This window comes from Struthio camelus, chromosome 2, assembly GCF_040807025.1.
Source record: "Struthio camelus isolate bStrCam1 chromosome 2, bStrCam1.hap1, whole genome shotgun sequence".
NCBI lineage: Eukaryota > Metazoa > Chordata > Aves > Struthioniformes > Struthionidae > Struthio > Struthio camelus.
This window is the reverse complement of record NC_090943.1, coordinates 158725513-158738908: the sequence shown is the minus strand read 5'-3', so window position 1 is coordinate 158738908 and position 13396 is coordinate 158725513. Positions and strand designations below refer to the sequence as shown.

Here is a 13396-nt window from a genome sequence, read left to right as displayed (position 1 = left end):
TCATTCTGCACTAATCTCTAGTCATTGCTTTACATGCCAGCATCCTTTTGAAAGCCAAGTGCCTGACCTTGTCCCTGCTACTGCCCAGCACCAGCACCGAGCCTCTCTCTGTAGCACAGCAGCACTGCAGGCGCCCCATACAATGCCACTGCATTCCCGTTCCCCTCTCGGGGCTAAGGCAGGGCAAAGAAGTCTTTCTTTGTGTCTCACACATGGCATAGATGTCCCCCACCTCCAAATACACAATAATCCCATAAATCACCGCTTGTCAATCAATTCTCTGTGCCCCTAAATCCAGAAGAGAATTGGTAAGTTGATATTAAATATGAAAAAAATTAGGACCACAAAGAGCAGTATTGAATTGGCTTTGAAATTCAGGGCTGTTTCTGAGGGAAATACAGTAGCTGAAACAATATTTTTCCTAGTCTGTTTTCCCCTTCACAGATGTACAGTCAGAAACAATTTTAACTAAACTGTGGAAGAATGGGTGTGTTTAACCTTCCGGTGTGGAAAGGAAATCTTTTTCAAAAGGAAAATAAGCTTCAACACTGCTTTTACCTTCCTTACAGACTGCTTTAAAACCTAAACAAACTAAAATGTTAAAATTGTTTCTGACAGGCTCAAACAATGCTTCCTCTTTTTTTTAGGTGCTGCCGTTTTCTGTGTTGTGTTATTTCTTAGTAACTCAAGTGGCCACTGGATAGTTAAATTCTCCTGTGACTTAGACTGAAGGAATGTCTCCAAGAGGAGATTTGAATCTGTTCAGTGCTTGGCAATGAACAGGCAAATCTGGGTCTCTGACTGCATGTCGTCCTAAGAGATAAATTCCAGCTCAAACCGCAATTATGGGCTTGATGCAGAGATTATTGGAGGCGAGCCTCTGGTTTGTATTTGGCAAGACATCCGGCTAGATGATCGTAATAGTCCCCTCTGGCCTTAAAAACCCATGACTCCGTGAATTTTTAATATATTCTTGAAAAGATAAACTTAGATGCAATGTTAGGAATCCTTCACATCACCTTCTCCCCAAACAGAGGTCTGCGTCCTGTCTCCTGTGCCTCGCCAGCGATGGCTGCTGCTTACCGGATTTGGGGTTGCACAGTACTGGGGGGCTGCTGCTGAGCGTTGGGCTACTGCTGAAGTACCCACTGCTGCCACAGCTACTCATGCTGCTCCTCCTCACTGCCGACACGATCTTTATCTCCTTGGTGGGACTCACTGCAGGCAGACAGAAAAGACAGAGAGAAAGGGAACTAGTATTAATGATTAACCACATTTCCCTGGTTTCTTTAAAATAGCAACAATAACCCATGCTTTCATTGGTACTTAGAAGAGTCTCTGTACGGCAATGCTAATACTGCAGCTCACCCGATGACTCAGCTGCATTCATTATGGTATCTTCTAGGAGACATTTCAATATATGGAAATAAATTTTTCCATTTTTCGTTCCGTTCCCTTCCCCTTTAGTCTTCCATTTCTTGCTAGACACTGCCATACTGTAAACACTGCAGAACCCCTCCCCTCACATTGACTCTTCTCCAAAGCACAATATTGAGTATATGACAAATTACTTGGGGCGTGGGGGGATTTTATCTGGTTCTGTTTGTTTATGGACATCCATTTTTGTTTGGGGGAAACCACACAACCAAAATGCTATTGATGCACGAGCAGAAACACCACAGATAGCTGGTGATTAGACAAGTCAGCTGGCTGGGAAACCCCTACAAACTAGGTAAGATACATGATACTCTGTGCTGCTTCCTGCAGGTAAACACTGAACATCCCATGGAGTCACTCTACAGACATGAATATAGCTGAGGAGCCACCTGAGAGAAAACTGGTGTGTTTTCTGTTGTCATGGTTCTGCTTGCGTAGGCAAAACGGGCTGTCATGGCTTTCCAGCATCAAGCGAGATTTCTCTGTGAGTAGCTCCATTAATCGTCGCCGCCGCCGGAAATTCATTCTGCATTGGTAGAGCAAGTTGCTGTCCATAAAATGGTGTTTGTTGGACACTGGAAACGGAAGAAGAAATGGATAGAAACTCTGTGCCTGGTAGGACTGAAATCAGGGAATACATATCTGCAAAGCATGCACTGCACTTCTTCCTATAAGAAACCAAGTCTCAGAGCTCTCCGCTCCCCTCTCTAGATTTAGAAAAAGGAGGAAGGCTGTCAGCATCACGTGGACAGCGTCAGTATAGGTACGCGCTTCTCGGCTTCGATAACAACGTTAAGAACTTCAGTGGCCGTTGCCGAGAGGAACCTTTTACAATACCTTGGATTTCCGTGTGATTAATGACACAGCACTTGTTTTTGCCAAGGGGAGCTAGAAATCCCTTATTTTTCTGTGACAGGTTACAGAATGGTCCATCTCCTTGCATGCTCCTGCTGTATGACAGTTGGTGCTTCCGGTCACTACAGATCAGACTCATCTCTCTGCACCATTTTGTAAATGCATCATCCTAGGGCAAGCCCTGAGAACCTGGGAGCGCTACTGACTACCCCATTCAGAGCTATGGGACAGCAGAAAATTGAGACCTGTGTGTTTCCTCTGTCTTAATCACTGCAGACACCGTGTCCCAGACACTTCCTGCATTCCACTTCCTCTCCTTTGTACTGATACGCAAGGTTTGGGAACAGGCACACAGCCAAAAATCACTTTGTATATAGCAAAGAGAAGTCTTAATTCCAACCTGTTTTGACACTGAAAGCAAATCCCAGGTTGCTAGTGTCAGAGCAAGAGCATTAACGGTATCCGGAGACTGCAGCATCACCGTAACGTCTATCTGTTCACCATCACTGATGCTGCCTCTGAATACCAATGACAATGCAGCAGTTGGACTGAGCTCTATGCCAGGTCCCAAAGGCACTCTGGCTCCTCCAGGGCTCGATCCCAGGAAAGCCATCTGGAACGCTTCCTCCATTAGCACTGCAGCATCTTAAATTGCTGCAATTGCGGCAATGTTTTGCCTGCATTTTCTCTTTACTTAGCTCTTCTGATCACGTCCCACAGAAGAAATTCCCACAGTTGATCTCTTCCATGAAGAATCTAGATTCTGGATTTATCTATCTAGAAATTGCATTTCTTCCAGTACTGCATCATAAGAACTGGTGGGCTATACATACCCGCACGTAAAATACAAATGACAGCATAGATGCCATAGATGTGTGCACAGAGGTCGCCCAAGCCTTAGCTTGGAGTACATGCTCCAGTCATTTGGCCTCAGCCCACTACTGCAGACACTGAACTTCTCTCTTGCTCTAGGCTGTGCCCAGCAGATGGGGCCCAAAAGTGGCAGAGCCCAGGCCCTGGCTCCAGCCGGCCCTCCCTTCCTTGGCGCCTCTCAGCACACTCTCCCTTTCTCACATTCATCCCTTCTTCATTCTCGCCATCCGACTCAGAATTCTTACCGTCAGCCCTCACATAAGTACATTATATATTTGAGAGCTTTGCAAAAAAGGCTGTATTTAGACATGCACCTCCAGTGTGTCATTTGATGCTTGGCAGCTGAAGGAACAACCTCAAAGTGGGAAAAACTGGTCATGTTCTGCAGCAGCTTGTTGTCTCAGAGAATATTCATGGCAGGGAAGGAAAGTAAGTTATCACGAGCCAGACAATAAACAAGACCCCAGTCCTAGCTGTGATCCTCAGAGTCCAGCCCTCCATAAGGACATAGAAACTGCCATTGAGGTCAGAGCATAAATCCCTCTCACAAAGAAGCCTGTCTCCAAAAGTAGCCTGCTGGAGACTTCGGGGGAAAAAGCCATCCACCTTCCTGTGAAACAGGTGACCCAGGCAGCAGAGTGTAGTTGTAGATGCAAATGACATTACTTTTTACATGCGTCAGCTCAGTGCTCTGAACTACTGTGGGGACTTTTGATCTCTCCATCTCTGGAAGTGTAGCAAGCTGCAGAAGGGTCAGAGAAGAGTAACGTGGATGATCAGAAATACGAAATGGCTTGCCTGTGATCAACTACTAAGCAGACTGGGATTCTTCAGGTGGTAAAAGAGGCATGGGCTGTAAGACAGGGTTTGCATAATCAGAAATAACTTAGAGATGATAAATTCAGGAACTCTGGGACATCAAATGAAACTAGCCAGAATAATTCAAAACAAACAAAAATGTTGGGTAATTAAGATAAAGGACTCCCTACTGCAGGATTTTGCTAGCAATTTAAAAAGTAAATGGACAAATTCATGGAGGGAAATTCCCTCATGGACATGGAAGATGCTATTCCTACCTCAGAGAGTCCCTGAGGCACAAATTGTTGGAAGCTGTTGAGGTAGTCTGGGGACATATGAAGACAAGCTTGCCCTGTTCATACCCTTCCCTAAGCACACGCTCCTGCTTGCCTGGGCCACTGCCAGACAAGGGACACTGTCTATATAAATGGACTTTTAGTTTTTGGGACATAAAGAGTAATCAGGACACAGCAGTTTTCTGAACTGAGTGCACCTGTAGACTGTCTGCTCCAGAGTCCTGCAGCTTGCAAGACAGTACGGCATTTGCATGGTGCTTTGCAATGGTGGTTTTACTCCCCTTTTAGAAACACCACCTCTTCCAAATGAAGCAGAAAGGTCATGCCAGTCAGCCAAATTGCAATGTTTCAAGTGCCGTCTAATCAACAAACTTCTTCCACCCTGCTGCCTAGGTCACCTGGCTCTGTTTAACTGCTTTAAAAGTGCCAGTGCCACTTGGCTTTACTCTGCTTCATTTCCATGCTGAAACTGTTGATTCCTCAAATCAGCTGCATGCATCCTCCATGAGCCAAATGGCTTTGGTAAGTCAAAAGTCAGTACTGCAAGCAGTTCATTACTTGGCAGTGATCATTGCAGGCGTACAGTGCTGCTGTGCTCATCCTTTTGGGCACATAGAGCTTACAAGGTTATTAAACAACACTTAGTAACAACCACTGTTTTTGAAGAAAGGAAACAGAAGAGAGATTTGGCTTCTTGCCTATATCCACAAAAGGATTTGCTGTCAGAGGCAAGGTTAATACGGAGATGTTCTCGGCTAGCAGGCTCATTTTCAGACTGCTGACACAATAACTAAAAGTATTGTAGTAATATATTACCACAACATTAGAATAACCTGATGCAAATACAGAAAACTCCCTTTCGTTATAATGACATCCTAGAGGGTTCCCTAAAACTTAAAAAGACAAGCTCTACTTACTCAAAACACTACTGGACTTCATAATTCAAACCTTAAACGAAAGAGGCTCCCACATATACTCACTTGGAAACAGAATTTCTGTTACCAAATGCTTGCATTATTAGAAATAGCAATATTCTTTCCAATTCAATTTACATATTATGGCACTACAGTTCTTCTTGAGTAAAACTATTTTGTTCTTTTTCTGTAATTACCTGAAGTGCTCTGGCAGTCTTAAGAAATTAAAATAATCAGCATGTTACAGCAAGTTTGTATGTTATTGACACAATGACTCTATCTTACTTTATCATCAAGCCTTGCGCAGAAACACAAAAAGTAGTTTATAAGCAAAATGCTGTGTCAAGTAGTGTTAGTACAGAATTTTGAGCGCTCATTGATTTTCACAGCATAATTCCCATTTTCTACTGACAGCTCACACTTCACGTCAGAATATTAGAACAACAGCTTGCTTCCTCAGCTTGAGCAAATAAGTTATTCATAGCACCATGTAACTTTATGCGTATTCCTTGGCTAAAAAGTTATGCGCACATACTTTTAAGGCTCAAAAAACAAAGGTTCAAAGCCCAAAGTTAAACAGGAGTATTTAGCTCAAACTGTCTCCTTGTACGTGTATCATTAAATATCTCACCAAAAATGTTAAGTCTGCCCCACACGGCAGGTTTTTGTGAATCATCAACGTTCTGACATACTCATCATTTGGGCTGACATGTCCGTGTTGGGACTCTGCCTCAGGCTGACTTTATCTGTCTGCAATGTTGTGCAAAAAAGGGATTCCCAGGTCGCAGATCAGAAGCAGCAGGCTGAAGGAGGGGAGGCAGAGAGCAATGCAAGTTGTTCTCTGCAGCGCTCCTCAGATGAAATGGCTGAGCGTCAAAATTAAGCAGCAGGAGCTATCTATGCATGCTCTCGTCCCTGAGGAAATCAGCTGCAATAAATCCCAAGCATGTGAACGTAAGACACTGAGCAGGCACCAAGTTTGTTTTTGTTGCGCTCGGTAAAGGCCAAGGGAGCGGTGCTGGAGTAGGCACGGGTGCTCGGCTCACCGCGTTTAACGGGCAGCGTCTCACTGAAATCAGCCGAGAAAAGCGAGAGTGAAAAAACGTCGATGCTGACTGGAGGATGCCCAGAGCAGTGTGCAGACTTGCTCTCAGGGATTTCTTTAAAGGTAATTTAGAGGTTGTTCCCGGAGCCAGCGTGGGGTGTTGACTCACAGGCAGCAGCAGATAAACCTGCGGTGGCCGACAAGGCTCTCGCCCCAGATACGTGGCCCTGCAGCGGAGGATGCTGCCTCCAGGCAGGGATTGGCTCAGCTACACCCGAACTAGCTCAATGCACTTCATAATACAGCACAGAAAAGCAAACTGGCACCCCTTTCAGTTTGCCTTAAGGTGTCAGGCTGCCGCTGACGAGTCTCAGGACCTCAGGACGAGTTTTTTGTGCAGAATGAAGACGACATAAAAAGCGAGGTGGGGTGACTTTGTCGGGTTTCTGTTCCAGTTAAATTTACTGATGCTCATGTGGCAACAACGTTCATGTTACGATGTGCACCTTATGAAACCAAAGGAAACTGTACCAAAGACAGCCAAGAAAATGTATGCTGACTGGTGACTTCCAAAAAAAAAAAAAAAAAGCTGCTGAAAAGCATGAATCTTAATTTGCTGTCAGGCTCTGGAGGTACAGCAACAACTCACCAGCTGAAACTCTCCCTTACCCCGGCCACAGAATTCCTCTAGAAACAGAGTTAGAGATTTATCTTTTAATCTTACAAAGCTGGAGTTTAATCTTACTTTAAAGGAACCTGTAATGACCACTCAACTCTTCCCCTTACAAGCCGTTCAAGCACGCAGTTACTTTCCCCGCTAGGCTATAAAGATGTAACCCAAGGCTGACTTGGTTTAACTTTAGCTTCTAATCCCTGGGCTTCATTACACCTTTGTCAGAAAGTTACAAAAAAACCTCGTCAGAAATCTGCGTAAAGCGATCTGTGAAGCGACGAGGCCAACTCCCAAACACGGCTTGGAGCAGCCGAGCGAGTAAAGTCCTTACGCTCTGATTCACCTTTTAGCCCTCCTTGAACTGTCTTCAGAGTTTCTCTGTCCTGCCTAAAATGTGGATACGAGAACTACACGTGTTCCAGTCACTGCCTTGCTGTCTTTACTTCTCCTTTTGTACGTCTCGGGTTCAGAGTAACAGTTACAATTGCACCACACTAAAAACATAAGGTGAGAACTGTTTGTGCCCGTCCCCTACATCCTCCTTTGAGTCAGTGCTTTTCACTCCCAGCATCACTTCGTACCCGTAAGTAGAGCCTGTATTCTCATTTCCTAGATCTCTTACCTTCTATTTAGTTACATGAAAAAACACATATTTTTGGACAACGGCCATTTCATGGAGCTTGAGTATTTATTTACTGCTTCATCTATCCATAGAGTTTGCAAACCTCATCAGCAAAGACTTTAGGTTATTAGTCCACATCTACATTAGTGCTAAGGAAGAGAAAAATCAGACTATTTATTTTGGCGTTTCTCAGATTGTGAGTACCTACTCCCGCAACTTTAGCGGTCCCTGCATGTGGCTACTTCACAGGATCTGCCCAAATATATAAAATATGGATTGCAATGTCCATATAAATCTTTCCTCAGCTTCTGACATACAGTGCCGGGATCTGCACGGGGCTCAAACCGCCTGTCCTTTTGCAAGCAGCCTGATGCACAGCAGAGATAAAATATTAGCTTTCTGTTGATTTCACAGAACCGAGGGGGATTTAGAAGGTACAAAAGCCTATTTTAACAAATGCTGTGACTCACGCCTTAGAAACCAGGCCATTTTCATAACCGGCTCTTTCCCTCCCACAACTCCAATTCCATGGGACTTCTTTGCGCTGCTAACTTGTGTACATCCCCACGGCGGTGATTAATGCTTTCGACCATCTGAAAGCCGCAGTTCCCAGTAGGCCAAACCCGGTGATGCGTCCCAGCTGCTCGGCGCGTCCCCGCGAGCGCGAGGCTGCCGCGGGCCGAGCCGGTCCCTCGCGCCGGGGGGGGCGGCTGCTTCGTGCCCGAGAGAGCAGCAGGGAGGCATCCAAGTGCCCCAAAAAGGGCCTTTCCTCAGCCGAGCTGGGGACAAAGCGCGTGCGCGTCTCCGCCTGTGAGCGAGCCTCTGTCTCCTCTACGCCGCAGGCCGCTTGCCAGCTCGGTCTCTGCCTCTCGCCAGCAAATCACTGCACGCGTGCGCCCGCTCTGGCTCGCGCGCCCCTAGGGTGAGCCTGCAAGCTCGGGGGAAAAAACACCCCGCTGGGACGCTCTGCCCAGCGCAACCCCTTGGCCTTGGGCGCGTTGCCGCCGCGGCGCGAGGCGGCCCCCCGGCCCGCTCTCTCCTCCCCTCCCGCCTCTCTCACACACACACACACACACACACACACACACGTGCTGCCGCTGGAGAATAAACGACACTTTATTTTGCGCCGCACAATGCTTTTCCCATTCCTCTCAAAGGCTTCCTGTTTTTCTAAAGCTAATCTGGCATCTGCAAGCGCGTTTTTCACAGTGGCACCTATTCAGAAGAGCTTCCTGTCGCACGCTGATGGGGTCCACCTGCTGCTGGGAGCTCCCTCACCTCGAGCAGGGAGACGGCGTCCACCCAGACCTTCGGGAGCGGCCGGCCTTCGGTCTGCCATTCCCTCAGCCGTACAAACGCAACAAACACTTGCATTTCCACCTTTTACGCAAGCGTATACGCGATGCAGACTGTAGATAAACCCATCTGTTAACGTGCTCTAACGGCATTTTTAACTCTTGGCACGCCAGCGATACTAAAACGGCCCCGTTTTCTCCTTTGCGTTACGAGGACTTCGAAATGGACGCCGCACCTACGCTTGAACTGCTCTGCTTTCGACTGACCCCCTTTTCCGAAACAGTGAAGCAGATCCTGTCACCGGAATATGAAATCCATAGAGCTGCTCCAGCTCATACGAGGTAGGGAAGAACCCAGGAAACTTGTCCTGCAAGTGACAATTGTAGGTCCAGAAAAAAGTTGCGATGTCATCAGAGAACCACGTCTGCTGAGCTGTTTTCACGAAACGCGATATGTTCGAGTAGCGCAAAAAAGACTAGGCAACTTTTATGCTGCCTTTAAAGGATCAGGATTACAACACACGGGTGCTAAAAGCTCCTTGCTCACCGAAATATACTGAGCATCCTGCTCTAAAGTTGCATGCTCCACTCAGGGTATTAATGCTTTATTTTAGCCGCCTTCAAAGATGCAAGATGATAAATGTTTCCATTTATTTTTTGTCTTCCCTATAGGTCTGCATCCTATTGCAGTTTATTTTCAAAGACCATCTACTTACTCTGGAATGGAAAGCACACTGGTGCAGTCCGTTCAGTTTGTGTATGAGGACTTCTCGTCTTTAATTTAGCAAGTTTACAGATCACAGCCAACTGCTTTTCTTTGCCTCCAAATAAAGGATGGAAAGTACACAGGCTGCGGGCAAGGGAAGCAGAAGATGAAAAGGCCCATCTGGGTATCTTTTTTACGTTGCAGCTGTTAAAAACTGAAACCCATTCTCTGTCAGAAAAACAGAATTCAGTATTTAATATGAAAAGAAGCCTTCATATGCTATTTATGTAACGCACCGATGTGCGTGGCTCTTTCAGAAAAACAAACACATTCCTGCTGTAGATAAAGGCAAGAAGAGCGCAATGAAAAGCTGCTATAATTGGAAGTTGAAAGATGATACAGTAGCATGCAAAGTTCTTGTTCTCTTACCTTCCCGCCAGGGCAAAATCATGAACAACTTGCAGAGATAATGTGCTTTTTTTATTTAAAAAAAAAAAAAGATTTGACTGTAAAATATACAACGTGTACTGCAGATTTAGCATCAGCGATTGAACTGCGGTGGGTGAGGTTACCGTCCTTATGTGTTTGGAAATATCAGGGAGCAACTGCCACAGAAATAAACAGGCCGTTGCCTCTGCACGGCGTCATCTCTGAGGGAAGCACTAAAAACAGAGCTGTCGTGCAACTGTGCTGCAAGAATTCAAAGGCTAGCTAAAGGTTTGTGTTTTACTGAGATAAATCAAGGCATCATCTGCAGAAATGAGGCATTAAAATTTGTAACATGGACTACGATTGAATGAATAGTTGGATGTTTTGGACAGCTGGTGTGAGCCAGGCATTAGAAGAGCTAGAAAAAAGTATTTTAAAAATCTGTGTGTTAACTTGGGAAGGGAAAACCTATGATTAGGTCCCATTTAAGTCAAGGACTTATGGGATGGTTTCAATGGCATGTGTAAATTGATAGCTGCAGTTGATATTTCCAAGGAAATAACAAGGGGTTCCAAAACGATATCTTAAACCAAGGAAGAAGCATATATTTCACATTTATGGCAATTTTTCACTCAAGAAATAAGAAAAGTAAATGTGACTACATGTAAGTTACAATTTACAGAAATTTTAGATGACAGAAAGGAAGCTTTTCAATAAAAGCAAGAGAAATAATATATTTTTAGATATTTCATCTACTTTCACAATTATAGTGAACCTTCAATTGCATCATATATCTCGACACTTAATACCGAATGCAGTGATCATTTTGTTAAGCACACTTTTGCTGTATAAAGGGTGCACAGTGCTTGCAGAGAATAGGGTAAAAATAAATATATGTTTTAAGACTTCTTAGCAGAGACGGGGAGATAGTATAGGCCAATATTTACTGTTCTCACTAAGTCGCTAAGAAGCGTTTGTTTTCATCTCTGAAAGCAATTTGCACAGCGGAGTTTCGCTGATAAAAGGTTAACTCTTGCGAGGTGTTAAGCACCTGCTTCTGCAAGGAGCCAGCAGGACACCCACATGCCTTCAACTCGCAGTAGTTGGCCAAGTGCAATTAGCTCGATTACACTATTTTAAAGTTGAAAGGTATTTTAATTAGGGAAAAAAATAAAGACACCTACATCATCCTTGAGGTATCTACCACACCTCTACTATCACTATAAAATCCTAGCACTAATAAAACGTTTCACCCAAAATATCTGCTAGCCAGTCATCTACAGGAGAGGTTTTTCCACCCCTCAGTCATTCAGGAAAGCCAAAACCCATCACACATGTGCTCTTGTGCTGGTCTAAAGTTGGGAGCCTGAATTTTTACCCCCCCCGCCCCAGCCCCCTGTTTATTCACATAGCAGGTAGGGAGCAAAGTGGACAATACTGCAAACTACTTGTGCTAAATGTGCTGCAGGCATGGATTATGGAAGGTGCTGGACAACGGTCAGAGGCAGCGTGTTGGAAAGGAAATAAAATAAAGCACATACATACACTCAGCAGCAAGAAGCAGCTTGGAAAATAGGAACAGCAAAAAAGACAGAATGTGATCTGGCACAAGGGCGAGAAAGCTGAACGCGGCTGCTCAGGCACGCACTTCTTGCAGACTAGACCTGGAGAGCAGCACAGGCACATTGCATACGTGCTGTATACAATGCAGGGGAATCACTATGTATTGACAATCTGCAAAATATTAAAAAGGATTTCAAAATGCTCTATTTTTAGTTGCTGCCGCAGAACAAATGCAAATGTTCGTCTTGCAAAGTGCAGGTGCTATCCTAAGCGTGGATAAGTTCCTCTTACCAGTATTAACCAGACTTAAAAATGGAAAGTATTTATCGCTTGAGATTCCAGACCTTAAACCTGTCTGCGACATGTGCAGACATTTCTTCATGCCCTCCGCTTGCGTATGCAGCAAGTTTGCGGAGCAGGCCGTATCAGAGGTGCACTACTGTTGGAACGGGAGGTGCAGCAGGTGCCGTAACCAACAAGTATAAGCCAGAAAATAACGCACAAAAGAGCCCTGTAGATACCCTCCTTCCTCCTTGGACATCTCAGCATCTCTGTTTCCCAGACGAAGCAAGGGCTGTGACTGTGGGTTGGTGCGTGCGCTGTCCTCTGCTTCCCCAGCCCACCCCTCACTTTGGGCTAAGCTACCCTGGAGTTGGCACAGAACCGTGCTAGTTTGTTACTTCTCTTGCTACATGTGAATTTTGACCACAGTAGCTAAGCTGCCCCCGTATTTCCAGAAGAAGAAGAAATGGGAAAAGTCCAGTCTGCATGAGGAAATTCTCGTGTGTAAATATTAGAAAGCTCTGTGCACCTCACCTTCCTAGAAATGGGCTTTTATACAGCTGCAAAATGTGTTCTGTGCTCCTTTTGTCCTTGCTCTTACCGAATCTGTGTGTCCACGGTCATAATTTCTTCCTGTAGTCTTTGCTCCTATATTTGGGTGAATGCAGTTAGTGTTCGCAAATGCAGAATAGTTACTGGTAATTACAGCGCCAGCACAAGCCTTCAAGTAGAGCGCATACTACTCTGCTACCTGTAATATTTTTATTCCTTAGTACCTAGGGGTATCAGTCCACAGAAAAGGACATATGGCTTCTATTTGTGAAAGCGGTGCCTTGTGGATTGTGATGTGTATGCGTTAGTGCAATTTTTGAACGCAGCAATTCACACTTCAATCATGCTTCATCATCTCCGTGTATGGCAAGGGAAACATGTAAATTTATTTACGCTCAAAGAGATCAGGAAGATTAGTTTTTGATCTGAAATGTTTGATGTTTTTACAGCATTTATACAATTCCTCCTAAACCAATGCTTTCCTTTTTAAAATTAGCATCACTGTATGTTTCCTATGTGAAACCTGGTTTGTGTCTGACCAATTACAGTGAAGATGAATGTGACAGGAAATTGCTTTGAATATAGTACCTCAGCTGCAAAATATAACTTTTCTGAGTAATTGAAATGAAAGTTGTTATCGCTAAAAATAAATTCCGCAATTCAGTTATGGCTGGAAAATTACTACTGACATTGGCAACTTGATGCAACTATTACCTAATGCAACAGAAAGCAATAGGAAAGTAATAAGTAGGAATTAGTAAGAATAGCAGAGCAAGCTTTATTTTATTCCGCATTGTGCATATCAAACAATACTGTCAGCAAAAGATTGCCTTTAGGGCCGGGAAATGTTTTATTCTCTACTCCCGTTCAGCTGAGAGTCTTTCTGCTGCTTCTGCCAACGAGGGTGCCAATTAGTGTCAAGTAGCATTCTGCTACCGATTATGACATACAGCACAAAGGGAACACGGTCCGATGAAACAAACGTACTGTACTAAGAGGTAGAAAAATAGCATTTTTAGTTTGGTAACTGAATTCCATGAGACACTGAAAAGGAGA

The 13396-nt window shown here is 44.7% G+C and overlaps 1 protein-coding gene across 2 annotated transcripts in view; it reads right to left on the bottom strand.

Moving 5' to 3' along the window:
• DEPTOR (DEP domain containing MTOR interacting protein) overlaps positions 1-13396 on the bottom strand; it is a 78515-nt gene that overhangs the window by 24417 nt on the left and 40702 nt on the right. For both annotated transcript variants that reach the window (XM_068933180.1, XM_068933181.1), the window contains 2 exons: positions 1827-2012; positions 1084-1218 (listed from right to left, as the gene is read on the bottom strand). In XM_068933180.1, the coding sequence (XP_068789281.1) occupies positions 1084-1218; positions 1827-2012 (321 nt within the window). The remainder of the gene's footprint in view (positions 1-1083; positions 1219-1826; positions 2013-13396) is intronic.